We start from the raw sequence: 19,912 nt of genomic DNA on the forward strand, positions 1-19,912 counted from the left end.
AGGGCAGTGGTGCAATCTCTGCTCACTGCAACCTGCATCTCCGGGGTTCAAGCAATTCTCGGGACTCAGCCTCCCGAGTAGCTGGGATTATAGGCGCATGCCACTACTCGCAGCAATTTTTGTATTTTTAGTAGAGACAGGGTTTCACAATGTTGGCCTGGCTGGTCTCGAACTCCTGACCTCAAGAGATCCACCCACCTCAGCCTCCCAAAATGCTGGGATTACAGGCGTGAACCACCGCACCTGGCCTCTAAGGAGATGTTTCTTATGGTAGTAGTTTTCTGTTGTTTTTTTAAAAATGATCTTTCTTATGATCCTTTCCTTATTTGTCTTAAACTTTTCTAAATGGAAGAGGTAGTTGAATGGATTATCCTCCATGTTTTGGAGTTGATTTTCGCACAGTGATGCTCTGGATTCTGTTCCTTACATGTTTCCTGTTGTGGAGAATGCTGAGTGTCTTATTTTGATTGGAAAATTACAGATGACACAAAATAACAGTTAATTTTTGTAAAATGAGGATGACGATTTAATTATTAAATCTGTCATTCTCATGATTCCCTAGTTCTTGATCTTAAATCCTGATGGAAGTAAGCAAGAAAATATTTAAAAATGAGACCCAAGAAAAAAGTCAGTATAATTTTTGTTTATTTCTGATGATATTTGAGATTTGTACTTTTATCTTTTATTTCTTACTTGGCACTAAGGCAGCTAAAAAAAAAAAAAAACAAAAACAAACAAAATACGGAAAACTAGTTGACAGCTTAAGATGTTTGATTTACTTTCTCTTAGTGCAGCAAGATGTTCTAAAATTACTTCATCTTAAAAGACTTACTGGGATCCCTGAATGGGAAACACTCCACCCTTGATATATTCTTTTTCTTCATGAAACAAAAAGAGCTCTGTGTTTTTGAAAGACAAAGTTTGGCAAACATGCTGATTATAATACTGTATTGGAAAATACTTACTTTGATTGACTAAAAACCAGATGCTGTTCATAGTAGTTAAAAGCCTGTAATAATGTGTTCAACTCTGGTGTTCAGCACACATCTGTGAAGTTATAATAAAATCCTGCAATCTAGAGGTGGAGAGACCAAACAAGGACAGTTGAGAAATTCTTGCCTGTCTTCCCCCAGGACTCCCCAGAAACAGCACTGCCTGAAGCCTGACCTTATTGAGGGCAGAGATCTTGTTTCATTAGCTATTGTTTCTTTTTTGCCGGTATGCAAGCGTGGCACAGTATAGGTACCTGAAAAAAGGTTTGATGGATAGAAGGATGGGAAGTGTTTGGCGGGGCGCGGTGGCTCACGCCTGTAATCCCAGCACTTTGGGAGGCCGAGGCGGGCGGATCACGAGGTCAGGAGATCGAGACCATCCTGGCTAACACAGTGAAATCCCATCTCTACTAAAAATATAAAAAATTGCCACGTGTGGTGGCGGGCGCCTGTAGTCCCAGCTACTCGAGGCTGAGGCAGGAGAATGGCGTGGACCCGGGAGGCGGAGCTTGCAGTGAGCCGAGATCGTGCCACTGCACTCCAGCCTGGGAGACGGAGCAAGACTCCGTCTCAAAACAAAACAAAACAAAAAAAAAAGAAAAGAAAAAAAAACAAGGATGGGAAGTTTTTGATTAGTCAGACTGACAGATCAGGGTCAAAAGTCTCCAGGGGTACCAGTTACTGGCTAAAATCCTTAGATAAAGTATTTATACTCCTTAAACTTCAATTATTCTTTGTAAAATGGAAGATAATACTAAAACCTACTTCATTAGGGCACAGAATAGTAAACACTGAGTTATTATTAGTTATTTTTAAATTAAGGACATTTCCTGACTCCCCATTCAGAACTTGACCACCTTATTCATGAACTTGCTGTTAACTTGCTGTTAATGAACTTGATTAAACATGGTCAAGTTTATGTATGTATATATTATCAGTACTGGCCTTCTCTAAGAGGAATAGCAAGAAATTTAAAGAGACATTATTTGGACATTGATTTCTACTAACTCCACTGAATTAGATTCAGCCTTCACTTTTTGGGAAATGCATGGACACTGGGAAAGATGAAATGAAGAAGTTTTCCAGCATGATGTTCTTGTCTTTGGAGCTTAGCCTTAGGTCTTAGAACAAAAACAAGTCGGTAGTTATTAGTTACTGTATCTCATTTTCCAAAACACACATGTTTCTTTGTTACAGTCATTTACACATATTTTTGCATGCCACATTTTTGCTTTTGAGATTTTGCTGAATCACTAAATGACCACCTTTCATGTTCCTAATGTATTAAAATTATCAGAGGATTCTTTGAGGATTAAATGTGTCAATAAGGGTATTATTTTGAACAACGTGTAAAAGGTGAAGGCCAGCTGAAGAGGCCTTTTTGTTGTGAACAGAATAATAAACTGGAATCTGAGGACTGCACTGTTATGAATGGATTATTTGGCTATGGAAAGAAGTTATTTTTAGGCACAGCATCCCTATAAGCCCTGAAGCTATGTGTTTTACAAACTAGAAATTATGCACTAAGTAAAAATTACCAGATGTCAGTCTCTGTATGTGCCAAATGGCAAATGTGTAATGGTTCAGAGCCTGGAAGAAATGGTGCTTATTTCTTTGCCATTCAAACTCAAAAGGGATAGCTGAGGTAGAGTGCTGTTGAAAAAATTGCAGTGTTTGCAGCTACCCAAAGATGTTATGAATTGTTATCTGAAAGGCTTTCATTCTTTCCCCTCATGGCTCTTTGTGTGTTTGTGGCATTACAAATGTGACCCATATATTTATTCTAATTTATTACATTCTTTCCTGAGGCTTCTCTTGTTCTTTTAAAGGGTCAGCAGATAACTTATTTAAAGAATCAACCTGGACACAGTATTCTAACAAAGATCCAATACAGAGCTAAATAAATAATAGGAGTCATAGCCAGATGCAGTGGCTCACGCCTGTAATCCCAGCACTTTGGGAGGCCAAGGCGGGTGGATTACCTGGTGGTGCATGCCTGTAGTCTCAGCTACTCAGAAGGCTGAGGCAGGAGAATCACTTGAACCCGGGACGCAGAGGTTACAGTGAACTGAGATTGCACCACTGCACTCCAGCCTGGGCGACAGAGCGAGACCTCTATCTCAAAAATAAATAAATAAATAAATAATATATATATATATATTATATATATTTCGTGACTTATATCTTGCACATACCAGCATACCTCATTAATTTTAATGTAACCATCCAATGGCTTCTCTTCTCTCCTTAGAAATTCGAGCTCAACTGGTAGAACAACAAAAATGCCTGGAGCAGCAAACAGAGATGCGAGTTCAGCTTCTCCAGGACCTGCAAGATTTCTTCCGAAAAAAAGCTGAAATTGAGACGGAATATTCCCGGAATCTAGAGAAGTTAGCAGAAAGGTTCATGGCAAAAACAAGAAGCACTAAGGATCATCAACAATACAAGTAAGAGATTTGAATCTAATTCACCTTTCCAAGGGTGATATCCATCCTGCCTTTGCCACCTTTGTGGATTTTTTATTTTTCTGTTTTTGTCTGAGTAGTGGTTGTAGAGCATATTCTCATAAATAAAAGCAGCCCTCTACATTTGTAATTTATGGGCATCGGTTTATCATTTTAAACTAGTGTAGTCTGTTGACAGTTTTGTCTTTCCAATACATATATATTTATCGATAACTTCATATGCCAGAAGAGAAGGTATGCGTTTGTAAAATTCTTGATTATAGAAACCTGGGAGTTGATATCTGCTATAGGTAGGACAGATTTAAAATAGCTTTTTGTTCAAGCAAAGACCTCAAATTTTCTCTAGTGAATTTCTATGAAAATAAGCAGTAAGAATTGCTTGAGTTTAGTGCCCCCCTTCCTGCCCATCATGTTTATTATGGTCATTGTAATTGACACTCATTTCAAACAAAAGTTTTAAGGAAAATGCTATGAATGAACATAAAGTAAGTTTAATTATAATTTATTTGCTTTAAAAAATACACATAAGATGTTCTGCTAATGAAAGTTACTGTATGATTTAAATCCTGGGGACAGGGCCAGGTGGGGTGGCTCATACCTGTAATCCCAGCACTTTGGGAGGCCAAGGCAGGTGGATCACCTGAGGTCAGGAGTTCAAGACCAGCCTGACCAATATGGTGAAACCCCGTCTCTACTAAAAATACAAAAATTAGCTGGGTGTGGTGGCATGCACCTGTAATGCCAGCCACTCGGGAGGCTGAGGCAGGAGAATAGCTTGAACCTGGGCGGCGGAGGTTGCAGTGAGCCGAGATTGCAACACTGCACTCCAGGCTGGGCAATAGAGTGAGAGTCCATCTCAAAAAAAAAAAAAAAAAGCCTCAGGACAGAGAAAGACAAGTAAGCAGACAACTCCAGTGAAATATTCAAGTGCTCCAACAGGGGAAGGCTGGGGAGACCCTGGACAGACCCAAATTATATCTGTTCTGCATTGGAGGTGGGGAAGGGAAGGTCCTGAAAGAAGTGGCGTCTAAGCAAAGACCTGAAGGACTAGTTGGTCAATAAAGGAGAGAAGAAAAGGATATTCCAGGCAAGGGAAACATCATGGGCAAGGGGCCGGCAGGGAATGTACCACGCCCGGCTGAGGGATGTACAGCAGGTTTGCAGAACAGAAGTAGTCCAGTGGGAGTGAGTAGGGAGGTGATGAGCTGCATGGCTGCAGGTGTGAATCAGAGCAGGTCCTGGGGACCTGGGGATCTTCCTGGCCAGTTGGGACCTTTTCCTGAGGGCATGAGAAGGAACACTGCAGGTAGAGAGAAGTTGACCTGTTTTGGAGATAGTAAAAAGACAGTGCAGGCTTTCATTTCTGTAAATACAGCAGGCCAGATAATCTGAAAAACATGTCTGTCTGAAAACTCTCAGAAATGCTGGTTAACATATAATGGACATCCTTTTAAATATAAATTTCTAGGGGCCAATAAAAGAAGAGGGAACTGAAAACCTAAGTGGCAGTTGTATCCACCCTTTAATTTCACATGGGGGAGAGAAGATAAGGTCTGTGCCAAGTAAAGACTTGGAACTGAGAGCTTCCTCCCCACCAACCCCATTACATTGCATCCCAGAACCAGAAGAGCTACTATCTCAGTGAAATGGTTAAACAGAAAACCCTCTACCCACCTTCACAGGGTACAACAAGAAGACCTGGGCTCCTGTTGGGAAGGGGCTGTGGAGAAGCATGCCTTTCTTTCACCATTGGCTTTGCAGTTCCATTCATTTTACACCTCTCCATGACCTTGGACCCTGCATAAACAAATGGGATGGGAACTATCTCTGGGATACTTGTGCAGAAGCAAACACAAAACTATTCTGGATAAGAAATACCTCTCTGTTCTCTTCCTTTCTTTTCTCTCCTCTCCTCTCTGTCTCTTCTCTTTTCTCTTTTCTCTCTTCTCTTTTTTCTTCCTCTCCCTTTCCCTCTCTCTCTCCTCTCTTCTCTTTTTTCTTCCTCTCCCTTTCTCTCTTCTCTCTCTCTCTTTCTCTCTTCCCCCCGCCCTAAACACAATCTCTCAACTTTAACCTTTACTGTTGGTCCAGCATAAAAATAAATCTTAATGATGATCCCCAGGGTGAACAAATGTTATATGTACTTAACAGCGGGGCTGGGAAGCAGAGGCTGGAGCCAGTACTATATTCACATAGTAACTTAACTGTTGTTTTTTAAAAGCAGTTGTAATTAAGAAGACAGCCCATTCATCTATTCAGTAATTTTTTTTTTTTTTTTTGAGGTGGAGCCTTGCTCTATCGCCCAGGCTGGAGTGCAGTGGTGTGATCTCGGCTCACTGCAACCTCCTCCTCCCGTGTTCAAGCAGTTCTTCTGCCTCAGTCTCCCGAGTAGCAGGATTACAGGTGCCCACCACCATGCCTAGCTAATTTTTGTATTTTTACTAGGGACAGGGTTTTGCCATGCTGGCTAGGCTGGTCTTGAACTCCTGACCTCAAATGATCCGCCTGCCTCGCCTCCCAAAGTACGGGGATGACAGGTGTGAGCCGCTATGCACAGCCCATTCAGTAAATATTTTTTAGTATCTTCTGTGTTTTGCATTTGGTAATTAGTGGCTGTGAAGGGAAAATATGGATGGGTCCATGTACCTTATCTGGCCCCATGGTGGATGGACACATTTTTGTTTCTCCTGGTTTATTTGGTAGTTTTCTTTAAAAGGTAAGCAGTTTGAAATTTTCTTTAACTTGAGTAAGTTTATTATTGAATATGGGACTGAAGATAAGATGAATATGTCTCTGAAAAGGATAAAACAGGATTGGAAAAAAGTCAGCCAGACTTGGGTTTGAATATTGGCTCCACTTTGTGACTTTGGTTAAGTTACTTAACCTCTCTGAGCCTTGGTGTCCTAACTTGTAAAATGAGGTTTTATGACCCTTAAGTGAGAAATGTGATAAAGTCTTTGATATGATTGATAACCAGCCCAGGATATGCACTTGATATTCCTTCTCCTTTTAACCAAACAAATGTTACATCTTTAGCATGATATTATTACCAATCATTTAAGCTATATTCTGGAGTCTGATTCTTACTCAGTTTTGGGACACTTATTGTGTAGAACATTCTTTGGCCTAAAGATGCCACTGCATAGTGGAAAGACCAAGGCTTGGTTCAGCTTCCCTGGACTAGAAAAAGACTCTCTCAGACACTATCTTTGGTCTTTATCAGATCAGTATGCCTTGCTAAGCTTCCATTCTTTCACTGATAGAAAAGATACAAAGGGTCAGGTGCGGTGGCTCACACCTGTAATCCCAGCACTTTGGGAGGCTGAGATGGGTGGATAACCTGAGGTCAGGAGTTCAAGACCAGCCTGACCAACATGGTGAAACCTGTCTCTACTAAAAATACAAAAATTAGCCGGGCGTGGTGGCAGGCACCTGTAATCCCAGCTACTTGGGAGGCTAAGCCAGGAGAATCGCTTGAACCCAGGAGGAAAAGGTTGCAGTGAGTCAAGATCACGCCATTGCAGCCCAGCCTAGGCAACAAGAGCGAAACTCCATCTAAAAAAATAAAAATAAAAATAAATAAAAAGAAGATACAAAGAATCTCTGCCTCAAATGGTAGTAATAAGGATTAAGTAGAGTTGATGTCTGTAAAATCTTTATACCAGCCCGTGGATAAAACAGCTGACTTTATATAGCACTTACTATGTATACAAGGCATTATTATAAGCATTTTAAAATATATGTTAACTCCAGTGATTCTCATGAACAATCTTATAAGCACTGTTATTTTACCCATTCTACAAAGTAACTGAGGCACAGAGCAGTTAAGATCATTTGCCCAAGATCTCATAGCTAGTAAGGGGTAGTCCTGCATTTGAACCTAGACAGTGCAGCTCCAGAGGCCATGAGCTTAACATGGATATTACTTTTCACAGTGAGTGCTCATTAAATGATAGCTGTTATTATTTTCAATATTACTACTACTGCTATTATTACTAAGGCAATAATAATTGTTTATGCAATGAGTGAAATAACACTTATTTAATGTTTACTATGGGGCAAGGCCCTGAGGATACGTTGAAGCATGAAATGTTCTGAAAGAATTTGTGGGTTACTTCAGCAAAGAAGATCTACGTGAAGGTTAATAGAAATAAGGTAACATTTACCTTATTATATGGGGCTGGGTAGATAGAAACTCTCAATAGAAAAGCTCCAATTACCTGTTATAGAACCACTGCTCTTTGCCTGATGGTGTTAAGAAAAAAGGGAGATCGCAGGGTAGAGGGTATAATTCTTCAGTGTGCCAGTGGGGAGAATGGGAGGCTGCCCTCACTGGTGCCAAGTGCTAGGAGCCTAAATCAGGCCTTCTTTCCCTATGCCCATTCCTGCTTTGATCGTCTGCTTTCATTTTCTTCTAGAGAGGGCATTGACTTAATGCAGTATTAAATCCTGAATCTGAGAGACGTAATGGCAGAAAGGCCCAACTTTATCATTTCTTTCCTAACTTAATTAATATTCAGAGTCATATATGATCATAAATAATAGGAGGATAACATGTCTGATTAAAAGGTGCTTTTGTTCCTGCGTTACCATAAGGATTCTCTGCCATTTTGCCATTTTACAGTTACTTTTTAAAGAAAAAACAAACAAAAAAATTTCTTTTCTTTTTTTTTTGAGACAGAGTCTCACCCTGTCGCCAGGCTGGAGTGCAGTGGCGCAATCTTGGCTCGCTGCAACCTCTACCTCCTAGGTTCGAGCAATTCTTGTGCCTCAGCCTCCCAAGTAGCTGGGATTACACGTGCCCACCACCATGCCTGGCTAATTTTTGTATTTTTAATAGAGACGGGGTTTCGCCATGTTGCCCAGGCTGTCTCGAACTCCCAATCTCAGGCAATCCGCCCGCCTCGGCCTCCCAAAATGTTAGGATTACAGGCGTGAGCCACCATGCCCGGCCGCAAAAAATTTTTAAAAAGTAATTTTTCTTAAGCTGTATCATCCCAGTTGCTCACTGTTTTTGTTGAGTTATTCTTTAAGATTTTTAAACAGTTTTCTTTTGCTGTTTATATTAACTTTTAGCTTTATTTTATAGAATAAAACAAGGAGCAGTTACGAGTCTGAAACAGTTTAATGGGTTTCAACAGGACATGTGACAAGTCATAAGCCAGCAAACTTCATGGTTCTCTTCATGAGCCTTGAGACAATGCAATAAAGTTCTGATTCCCAGGAACAGTTTTTGGGAGACTGGAGGTTATGTATCAGGGGATTAATAAATAACCCTCAAATTTATGTTCCATGGAATGCATAACTAGCCAAATTTCTTTTCCAGCAACAGACTGAACATTCAAAGCAGACTTTGTATGCCGTGGCAAAACCACAGTCTGTCTGAGACAGTAGTCAGTAGATTTTTATGTAAACATAAATTGCTTTCTTCAATGGAGCGTTTAAAGCTGAGGGCCTGCCTAAGCACTGTGTATATTAGGGTCCCATGGTCCTTGTCAGGAATATGGATTTCACCAGTGTTCATGGTCCAAGTTTTTCCTTCCAAACCTGGACAGTTGCTGGCTCTATGCCATCCACAGGCTGGAAGCCTGTTCTGCTGGCTGATAAGTATCCTGCTCTGAGAAATGCTCAGAGCAGGATGCACAGCACAGTATCCATCTGTTGTGGTTCTTTAGTTTGCCTTGGTGACTTCACTTATCTGATTGGGGCAACTTTGAAATGGATGGTAATTCTGTGTTTCTTCACTTCTTAGGAAAGACCAGAACCTGTTGTCTCCAGTGAACTGCTGGTATTTGCTCCTGAACCAAGTAAGGAGAGAAAGCAAAGACCATGCAACCTTGAGTGACATCTATCTGAACAATGTGATTATGCGGTTCATGCAGATAAGTGAGGATTCTACCAGGATGTTTAAAAAGGTACACTCCATAAATCCTGCCATAGTGTGCTTTCCGATAACTTCCTTGCCTATAACCGGGACTGAGAATGGTATCTGAAAAATTAGGTGAATGAATGAATCCTTTAGAGACACAGAATAAACGGTTAAAAATTAGATGAATGGGTGTTTTAAAGACACGGAATAAAGAGTTAAAAATTAGGCCGGGCGTGGTAGCTCATGCCTGTAATCCCAGCACTTTGGGAGGCCAAGGCGGGTGGATCACGAGGCCAAGAGATCGAGACCATCCTGGCCAACATAGTGAAACCCTGTGTCTACTAAAAACACAAAAATTAGCTGGGCGTGGTGGTGCTTGCCTGTAGTCCCAGCTACTTGGGAGGCTGAGGTGGGAGAATCGCTTGAACCCAGGAGGCGGAGGTTACAGTGAGCCGAGATTGCACCACTGCACTTCAGCCTGGGCAACAGAGTGAGACTCTGACTCAAACAAACAAAAAAAAGAGTTAAAAATTAGATGAATGAATCTTTTAAAAATACAGAATAAAAAGTTAGGTATAAGGCATACTTATAGAGTTATAAGTCAGTGAATCTATGAGCTACACAATGTGAGCAAAAATTTTGAAATAAGATGTTCCTGCAAATTGTACCTCTGCCCAGGAACGGACTACCTGTACTCACGAAAAATCAGACCAGAAGGTAAATGCCTTGAATTCTTTGTTTGGGGCTCACACATGGTGAGAAACTTGTGAAGAACAAGATTATTACATGTGCTACTCTCTTGAGAAGATGTTAGCACAGTCTTTCTTAGTTCACCAGACCAGCAGCAGAGGCTGTGAGAGAGCGACATGAAGAAAATTTCACAGGGCACAGAAAATTCCATCCCTTACACACCAGCGAACTTCCTCCTTCCCAAATCCATTAAAAAACAAGAACTGGGCTTTGAAGTTTTCTAATCATTGTTACTAATCTCAGCCAACTCTCAGCAATTTTTTTGTTGTGTGGATATTTTTGCTGAGCACAAATAATAAAATGGGACCATTTCCTGTGTAGAGAATGCAGCTATTTGCCCAGTACGACTAGCGTTCATTTTTTATGCTTGTAAGATGAGAGTTTTCCCCCACCCCCTCAGCTTTGTATTAGGAATGTTGATGCCTGTACCTATACCTGTACCTCTATTCAGTAAGTAATTATTAGTTTCAGAAAGTAGGGGGGAGAAAAACCACTCTGTAGATTAATGACATATTTATGTTTCAAAGAGGCTCCTTAAAACAAAGACATAGTGTTAAGCAGGCCAGCTGGAAAATTTCTTAGTCATGTTTGATGTATCCACATTAGATTTGATTTCTGACCTAGAAAGGGAATTTAGCAAGCTCTAAGTCACCTTATGCTCCATTAAACAGAAAAAAAAAATTTCAAACAAAGGAGAAACTTTAAAAATGGAAACTAAGGAGCATATAATTTAAGAGATAGAGAAATATCCTATGTGTCTTAAATAGTAGAGTTTTAAAAAAATAATTTAGACAGAGCCATGAAAGTGCAATAATTTTCTTGTATATGAGCTCTTTATGCAGAGACCTCATTTGGTTCAGCAGGTTTTTCTGAGCATCTCCTATGGGCAGGAGACTATGACGACAGGTGCTGAAAAGGCTACAAAGATGAAGAAGATCTAGTCCTGGTGCTCAAGGAGGTCACAATTTATCCAAATTTGTATGGCACTATATAATGCTTCTTATTCAGACAGGGCTTCTAGGACCAGTACCTCTACTGAGTTCATTTATTTATCCATTCAACAAAGCATCTTTAAAATGCCTGGCTAGGGGAGCAGAGCTAAAAGACATGTCCCTGCCTGCAAGGAGCTCATTACAGTAATTAACAGTTACTACGCTAAATGGAACTGGAAGGCTGGAGATCTTAACTCTACCTAGGGGATGAGGAAATTGTTCACAGAAAGGGGAACACTTGAAGTGAGACTTGTAGGAGAAGGAGGCATTCATCAAACAGAAGGACAATGAGCTATTCCAGGAAAGGAGAGCATGAGCATGTTCAGGGAAAGGAAAGAGTTTGATATGATTGGACCAGGGATCGTATGGGAGTGGGTGATGAGATGTGAAGCTAGAAAAGACGGTCATGTAAGAAGGGACTTTGTATGTCTTGCTAAAATGTGAGGATGTGTATTTTGTAAGTCAAAGTCAAGGGCTTGATAAAGTTGATAGAAACCTAGGGCTAAGAGTCAAACAGATTTGGATTTAAATCCCAGCCCTTCTGCATACTTGCTTTGTGATCTTGGGAGATCATTCCAGAGATTCAAGAGCAGGCTCTCCATTCTTGAGGAAGCAAGAAAGGCAAAATTGGGCAGAAGGAGAGGCTGCACCTGTGAGTGCTCTGGGGCTGGCATGGCCTTTGGAGTGATCTCATATCCAGGCAAGGAGACTTGGCCTTTGTTTTGGGGAGGGATTAAGTAATCTTGGAGTGAGGCAGCTCCCTTTGGTGGAAGGTAATTCCCAGAGAGGGATCAGCTGTGAGTTTCAACAGCTAGCAGCCAGTATTCCCAGTAGTTGGAGGAATGAGTTGCTGGCTCTTGAGGAATGGCCTGGAGAATGCACAGTAAATAGACACACACACACACACACACACACACACACACACGTGCAGAGAGGGAGACAGAGACAGAGAGACAGACAAAAACAAACAGATATGTCTGCTTGCTTGCTACCAGGAGTTCTCTTCTTATCCAGATTTTCTGGTTCTCAAAGAATTTCATCCTTGAAAACTGCCTATTTACAGTGGATTCCTGGTTACTTTGGCATTTAGTAGGGGGAATGTTCTATGCTTCCTGAACAGCTTTGTCATTCCTAACCATTGCTGACCACCTGGAAGGGTAACAAGCCTTTACAATTACAGGTGTGAAGTTCTGCCTTCCTCGAGCGAACACAGCAGACTACAGACCTTACCTTCCCATCTGTGTTATTGCTGGAAGAGGAAGGAACAAAAGAGGCAAAGGACACAAGGGAGAAATCAGAGTTTACAGAGGAGTAAGATCAACCCCTAGGACACATTTGTCATCTGAAAGAATAGGAAGCCAGAATCTTTATCTACCAAGTCCAAAGAATTCCAGGTCCCTTTAGATTAGAAAGCAAGACTAGTCTTTCCTGCCTTTTTTTTTTTTTTTGTACCCATTTATGCCTGAGGTTGCAATTTTTTTAATTTTTACAATTAGAACTTGGCAATTACCTTGACCAGCAAGATACAAATTACTGCCACATGCTTAGCATTCCAATAGTGGAACACTAGGCATAAATGGGTTTTAATCACCGATCTTCCTCTTTTCTAGCTCTTCTTCCATTGTTATGGTTCTAGGTCAGAAGCCTATTTTCTATCAAAATGGAAAGAAATTATTAGTGTGAATCTGAAGCAGCCTTTAGAACTGCTGTGGAGTCATTAGTGAACATAATGCTTGTTTTCCTTGGGGAGAAGATTTTGAGACTTCCTCATGTTTCAATAATATCCGCATGTCTATATGGAGATCCAAATAAATGCTGTGTGCCTGATAGTTTTAGTCTCTTAAACAGCCATATCTTATACAATTTAGTCAATGACAAAAAAATCATGTTACCCAAATTATTCTGTCTGATAAGGAGTTTGGAGCAGGTAATTTCAGGAATTTTTTTCTGTCTAAATGGATATAATAATCAAGAAGATACTTGTGGAAATAATTCCATGCAGAGTTATAGGGAACAGCTTCAAGACTTAAATCTTAATTACATCAGAACCAGTTACAGACGTAGTTGCCTGAACTCAAAAGTTTTCAACAGGTTAAAAAAAAAAAAAAAAAGTGAAGCATTTTAAAAACAACAATATTCAACTATTCAAATACTGATTATTTTAGATTTATGCCTTTAAAATTCTAAATGAAGCCTATTGGTCAAAATAACAGTGATTCAGCTTTTAGGTTCTGAAATCAGATATTCTGGGTATGAATCTTGGCTTTGCCACTATTGGGAGCTGTGTGGACTTGGGAATATTTGTAGATAAGCCTCAGTTTCTGCAGCTATAAAGTGGATATAGTAATCTACTCCAGATAGTCGTTTAGAGGATTCATGAGTTATATATGGAAAGCCACTTAGCCTAGTGTCTGGACTTAATAAGTCCTGGTAACTTTTATGTAATATCTTTATTATTATCTATATTATAAGCACTTATTCTATATACCTATAATAATTATGTAATGTGAGATTATACCAAATATTATACCAAATGTATCCTCATTCTAAGGAGAGTATAGAGTTTTCACAATGATGTGAAAAACCCTTCCAGAGAATCAAATTTATTTACTACTTATTATGAAGTTCCAAACAATATTTGTAAGCAAACAGTGATAAGTGCCCTCACAACAGCATTGTTTGTGGCTAAATTAAAAGTTTTGTCCTCACCTTTGAACATTTAGTGGGAAATCAGGGAGTATCCAAGTGAATGCACAAGCTGGCCAAGACTCCATGCCTCTCAAATCTCCCACAGCCATTTCACATGGAGAGCCTTACCTTTGAGGCTGAATTGATTTCTTCATTCAACAAAAGAGTTATTTAATTCCAGACCTTCTATTAGATGTAGACAATGTAAACACGGACAGGAGAGTACTTTGCTTTTAACCTCTTAAGTTCTGCTTAGCTATTTTAAGAGAAGGTCAGAATTTGGAGGCTCCTGCTACACAAGGGCTTGTTTCATTCTCAACCCTCACTTGTTTCCCAAAGAACCAGGGCTGATGTGCCTCTTGCCCTGTTCTCCTGCTCTGCCTTCTGCAGTCATGAGCTTTTGCTTCCTTCTTTCCATTACTCATGCTGAAACAGAGTGCTCTGCATCTGGTTTGGTTCTGCAGCCAGAAAATGTGCAGTTCATATGCTACACATAAAAATGTAATTAATGTCATCTGTCACAGTTGCAGGACAAGCTATACAGCCAGCTTGCAATAATCACTTTATTTAAGCACCTAATCACGAGGTGTTATTTACCAATTTTAAGAACGTTAATAGAAGTATGTAGTTTGGAGGTATATCATCAAATGGTGGCATTTGAATATGTTAGGTTATCTCTATGGGTTTTAAATTACCTTGAAGTCTGTCATTTCCCCAAAGATTGTTTTAAAATCATTAATATGTTTTTATTCTTCTTTGGTTTACATAAATATATGTACAATATAATTCATTTTGTTTCTTCACTAATAATGACATCTGTAAGCTGCCACTTACTGAGTTTTAGCTGTGTGCCAAGCATTGTACTCTACATTTTCATAAATTAGCTCACATATCCTCACAGCTGCCCAGTGAACAGGTATTATATCCATACTTCAGGGATAAGGAAACAAAATGCTCAGGAGTATAAATTGCAGCATCAGGCTGACTAGCATGTATTCTTGTCTTTGCCCATATGTCTTAGATAGTTCATAGCTGCTATGTACTCTGTTGGTATTTTTTGATGGTAGAGATGTCACCCAATGCATAGGGTCAGAAACTTCTGAGAAATAGGACACTATGGTTCTTGTCCTAGTCATTTCTCATGAAAAGACTGAAGAATGATATTCTGGGAAGAGGCACGACATCTGTCAATCATCCAAGTTACAGGGAGGGATTCAAAGCAGCAGAAACTGGCCCAAAGCCAGTGAGAATAACCCCTCTTTGGCATAAGTGCCATAGGTTGTCAGAGTCAGACTCACAGAAATTCAGTTGACTCACTTTAGGTATTGCTGATTGTGTGGCTTAATCTGAAAAAAGGAGAAGGTTACTAGTAAGATTCATACTTATTTTTTATTTTGATCAAAGACAGCCATATTCTATTTAAATACCCGAACATGAAAAAAGAAGCAAAGATATTTTATGGAGGAGAAAAGCTGTAGTTTCAAATACACCATTTAAAATAGGTTAATATTCAAACATGTTTTAGTAGAAGTTAATAAAAGATACCACTTGACTACAGATCTCTAAGGCTCTGACCTTTTTTTTTTTTTAAAAAAGGCCCATAAGTTAAAAGCGTCTGAAAACTACCAATCTCTATATGTGAAAAAAGAACTTATATCTCTTTGAATATAAAAATATATATAGATTATAGAAATTTAGAAAACGCTATAAATATAAAAAGAAATAATAATTACCCATATTAACACTAACTACTTTTAAATTTTAGGCTCTATCTTTTCACTATTTATATGTGTATACATATACTTAAATATATATGTATATATTTTACAGAATTGAGATTTCATTCTATATGGCTTGGAAAGGTGCCATTTTCATATAGAATATTATTAGCATTTCTCACATCTGGAAATAGGCTACCTCATGACTACATAGTACTTTACTATGTGCATGGCCATGTTAGTTTTCTGTTGTTAGACATTTAAATCTATGATTTTTTTTCTTATGCTACATTTTTTGAAGTAGAATTATCAAGTCAGAGGGTGGCCTTTGAATTTTGTTAGAATTTCATGTCTTGAATTAAATTCTTAATTCAAGAATTAAGAATTTTGCTTTTCTGGAGTAATGATGGTCATGGTTGTCATGTAAAAACATGTCATATATTCACTGAAAAATTAATTGACTTTTATTAGCAGTAAGCTACCACATATAATTTAGTATACTTATGTAACAGTAGTAAATAATATAACAAGAAGAACTTTTCCAAAGCATTTTAGTGCAGTGTTGCAGAAGAATTAAATGGTATTCCGGTGGCCTCAAGGGGCAGTTTAATTATTGATAGGGCCTGGATAAATAAGAACAGTTCAAGCTAACACTGCTAGCTGGTTCTCTTGGGTTTTATCAACCCTATGACTAACTTTTTTTTTTTTTTTTAAGAAATAAGCCAAAACTAAACTATCATTTTTTGCAATGATGTAATTTTCTGAAATATTTTAGAAAATATTTTTAATTTGTTTTTATAAATTGCTTATCAGGATGGCAAGCACATAATAAGTGCTCTCTGAATAGCAATTATTGGTGCTGCTGTTCTTGGAGTTACATTGTTGCCTTTATTATTTAGTAACAACAGGATATGTGTGATTGGCCTGGCTTTAACTTTAATATAACAAGAGGAAGTACTGAATACTGAAGGCAACTGTAATGCAATGGTAAGTATTTGAGTATCTAAACACAGAAAAGGTACAATACAATTACAGCACGCAAGATAAAAAATGATACACCTGCGTAGGGCAGCTCCATTCTAATCTTATGGGCCACCGTCATTGAGTACAATAACATGCTATACAGGTTTGTAGCCTAGGAGCAGTAGATTATACCATATAGAACAGGTATATAGTAGTCTATACCATCTGGATTTGTGTAAGTACACTCTATGATGTTCACACAACGATGAAATCGCCTAATGATGCATTCCTTAGAATATGTTTCTGTGGTTAAGTAATGCCTGCCTGTACTTGAACTCATAATTACATTGAGATAAGTGGTCAAGGAATACTTGAAAACTTATTTTTTAGCTAAAATTAAAATCTAGAAGGGTAAATTGTTTTAAATGGATATCTCTAGGTTACTTTTATTTTCTTCTCTTTGCTTATCTGTAGTTTCTGATTTTACACAATGAACATGTTGTATTGTGTGTTTTATTAAAAACACACAATTAAACAGTTATTTTTTGTAAACTGAAATCTGAAGGAAAAGTTTGGTCCAGGTATACCAGTGTTTGTTTGCTGTAAAGGAGTGGGAAAACTCTATCCAGTAAATAATTCATCCCCAAATGCTGCTTATTAATGGAGAATCTGCCTATTCTCCGGGTCCAGTTGAAAATTACACTTGGATTATGCACTCTTAAGATGGTTAAAATAGGAAGACATGAAATCAGAGGACTTCTGACTGTGACAGCAGATTCTACATGGTCTCCAACCACCTTACTTCCCAAAGTATCTGTTAAATGACCAATCGAATACATAAATAGGAAAGACTAGAATAATTATTTCGACTTCAAGCAGAGCCTATCACTCTTTTGCCCAAATCTTCTAATGACTCTCACCACACTCAGAGCAAAAGTCTACATCCCCACCTCCCTTCCCCAGCTTTATTCTTCTTTATAGCACTTATCCCTTTGTGACATACTATATATTTACTTAATTATTTGTTGACTTTCTGTCCCCTCAATTCTAGTGTAAGTTCCTACGGGAAGAGACCTTCGTGTTGTTCACTGAAACAATGACTGGCACAGAGTAGGTGCTCAGTAAATATTTATTGAATGAATAAGTAATGAATAAAGATTTACTTCTGCATTAGAAACCAAAGATAGTGGCATTTACATAACAGAAGTTTCAAGGCGTTTCAGCAAGACCCAGCATTAGCAAGGCTATTTTAAGCAACACTATAATGTACAACCTACTTCCTGAGAGAAAGAAATCAGAGTGAGTCCTAGTAGTAACCTACTCTCACAGGTCAGCTAGGAGGACTGATGATGCTCATCACTGGAGCATCCTCTCTGTTCTATCACAGATTGGTAGCCCTGGGACCATGGCATTAAAAAGCACCATACTTTGCTCTAAGCACCCATGGGCACCATGAAATTCACCGGAAGGTTCACATGGCACAGATTCCCACCTAACTCTCCTAACTGAAAATTGCTCTTGGGATTATTTATATTCTTTTTCATCATTCCTTGAGATATTTGGAAATCCAGTCTATATAAAAATTACTCAAGAACTGTCACTCAAAATCAAGCTCAGCCTCCCATTTGACTCTTAAGACAATACCAGGCAAGCATGAACTTCCTTAGAGAGATAATTATGCACATACTTACAGGGATAAGTATGAATAAACAGAGAAGAATACATAGTTCCTCTAAATACATGCTATAGTTTATTCATTCATTCTTCAGTAAGTATTTATTGAAGCTTTCTTTGTCTTAGGCATTTGTCAAGATGTTGGGGATACAGCAGTAAGCAACACAGGCCTTCTCCCTGCCCCTTGGATCTTACAGTGGGAGAGTACAGACAATTACAATCTTAATTACAGAACAGCATGTTAATTGTACAGTAAGGGGAGAAGCCCCTTACTTCTTATGACTTGGAGATGAGGAAAGCTGCAATTTGAATCAGTTATGAAGAGTTAGCTGGAAAATGGTGGTAAAGGAGCAGAAAACTCTTCAGGAAGAAACAGCATGTGTGAAGAACCACATGCCATGAGAGATTTCATGGACGAAAAGGGTGTTCTTTGTAGGTGACTCAAAGAATGGGAGAGGGCAGATGGCAAGAGAGATGACTGGAGAAATAAGGAGTTGAAATTAAAGGCCATGTTGAGGAGTTTGAATTTATCCTAAGAGCAATGGAAAGCCATTCACAGGTTTAAACACGGTAGTGACGTATCCACTTTCAGTGTGCCCGGAGTGTGGAGAGTGGATTGAAAGGTAATAAGACAGAAAGATTCAGTTTGCAGCTCTTTGAACTAATCCAGATGAGAGATGATGATGCCCTTCCTTGGTTGTGGCAGTAGAGACAGAGGAGCAGGTGGATTCGAGTGGTGTGTTGGAGATAGAATATGTAGGCCTGGATAATTGATTGGCTGGGTGGGAGAGGAGAGAGATGTAGAGGGAGCAGTCAGAGGTGACACCCAGGCTTGGGCAGTTGTCAGTGATAGGCATCATATGAGAGGAGAAGGGTCGGGACACAGAGGCTGTGATGGGAAAGGGATTATGGAAAACATGGTGTTTACTTTTGGGTGTGCCTGTGGATAACTGGGTAGAGAAGCCCCATAAGCAGACCAAGAACTTCAGGAGAGAGATCAAGGCTAGAGAGTTGGGAATAATCCACCTTTGGCAGGTCATTAAAATCTTGGGAGTAGCTGAGATAAACCAGGGAGAACATATAGGGTGAGGAGGGAAGAGTAAGAAAAACTCGCAGCAAAACTAGGAATTAAAGGATGAGAAGAAGAAATGTATCCTATAAAATGACTGAGAAGGATCAGCCAGAGAGGTGAGAAGAAATGCAGGTCAGTGAGGTGTCCGGAAAGCTAAGTGAAGAAAATGCTGCCAGGAGGGGGAGTGGTCAATATGCAAAGGTCCATGATGTCCACTGAACTGAGCAGCAAAGGGTCATTGGTTATCTCCATAAGAGCAGTCTGGGCAGAATGGCAGATGTTGAGCGAGCAAGTTAGGACAGCAAATGTGGACAGTATTGTCTAGAAATTTGCCTGTAAAGAGGAGGAAAGATAAGGGAAGTATTTGAAGAAGAACATTGGTCAAGAAAGGTAGGGGTGTGTGTGTGTGTGTGTGTGTGTGTGTGTAAAAAAAAAAACAAAAACAGGATGTTAGGACAAACTAGTTTAAAATGTGGAGGAGGGCCAGGCCTGGTGGCTCATGCCTGTAATCCCAGTGCTTTGGGAGGCCGAGGCGGGAGGATCGCTTGAAACCAGGAGTTCAAGACCAGCGTGGGCAACATAGCAAGACATGATTTCTAAAGAAAAAAATATTTAAAAGTTAGCCAGCCATGATGATGTGCACCTCTATTCCCAACTACTTAGGAGCCTGAAGCGGGAGGATTGCTTGAGCCCAGGTGTTCAAGGCTACAGTAAGCAATGAATACACCA

The 19,912-nt window shown here is 39.4% G+C and overlaps 1 protein-coding gene across 2 annotated transcripts in view; it reads left to right on the plus strand.

The window, feature by feature from the left end:
• SRGAP1 (SLIT-ROBO Rho GTPase activating protein 1) overlaps positions 1 to 19,912 on the plus strand; it is a 318,022-nt gene that overhangs the window by 155,196 nt on the left and 142,914 nt on the right. For both annotated transcript variants that reach the window (XM_009247985.3, XM_024256709.2), the window contains exons 2-3: positions 3,244 to 3,439; positions 9,210 to 9,372. In XM_009247985.3, the coding sequence (XP_009246260.2) occupies positions 3,244 to 3,439; positions 9,210 to 9,372 (359 nt within the window). The remainder of the gene's footprint in view (positions 1 to 3,243; positions 3,440 to 9,209; positions 9,373 to 19,912) is intronic.

This window comes from Pongo abelii, chromosome 10, assembly GCF_028885655.2.
Source record: "Pongo abelii isolate AG06213 chromosome 10, NHGRI_mPonAbe1-v2.0_pri, whole genome shotgun sequence".
In the NCBI taxonomy this organism is placed as follows: Eukaryota; Metazoa; Chordata; class Mammalia; order Primates; family Hominidae; genus Pongo; species Pongo abelii.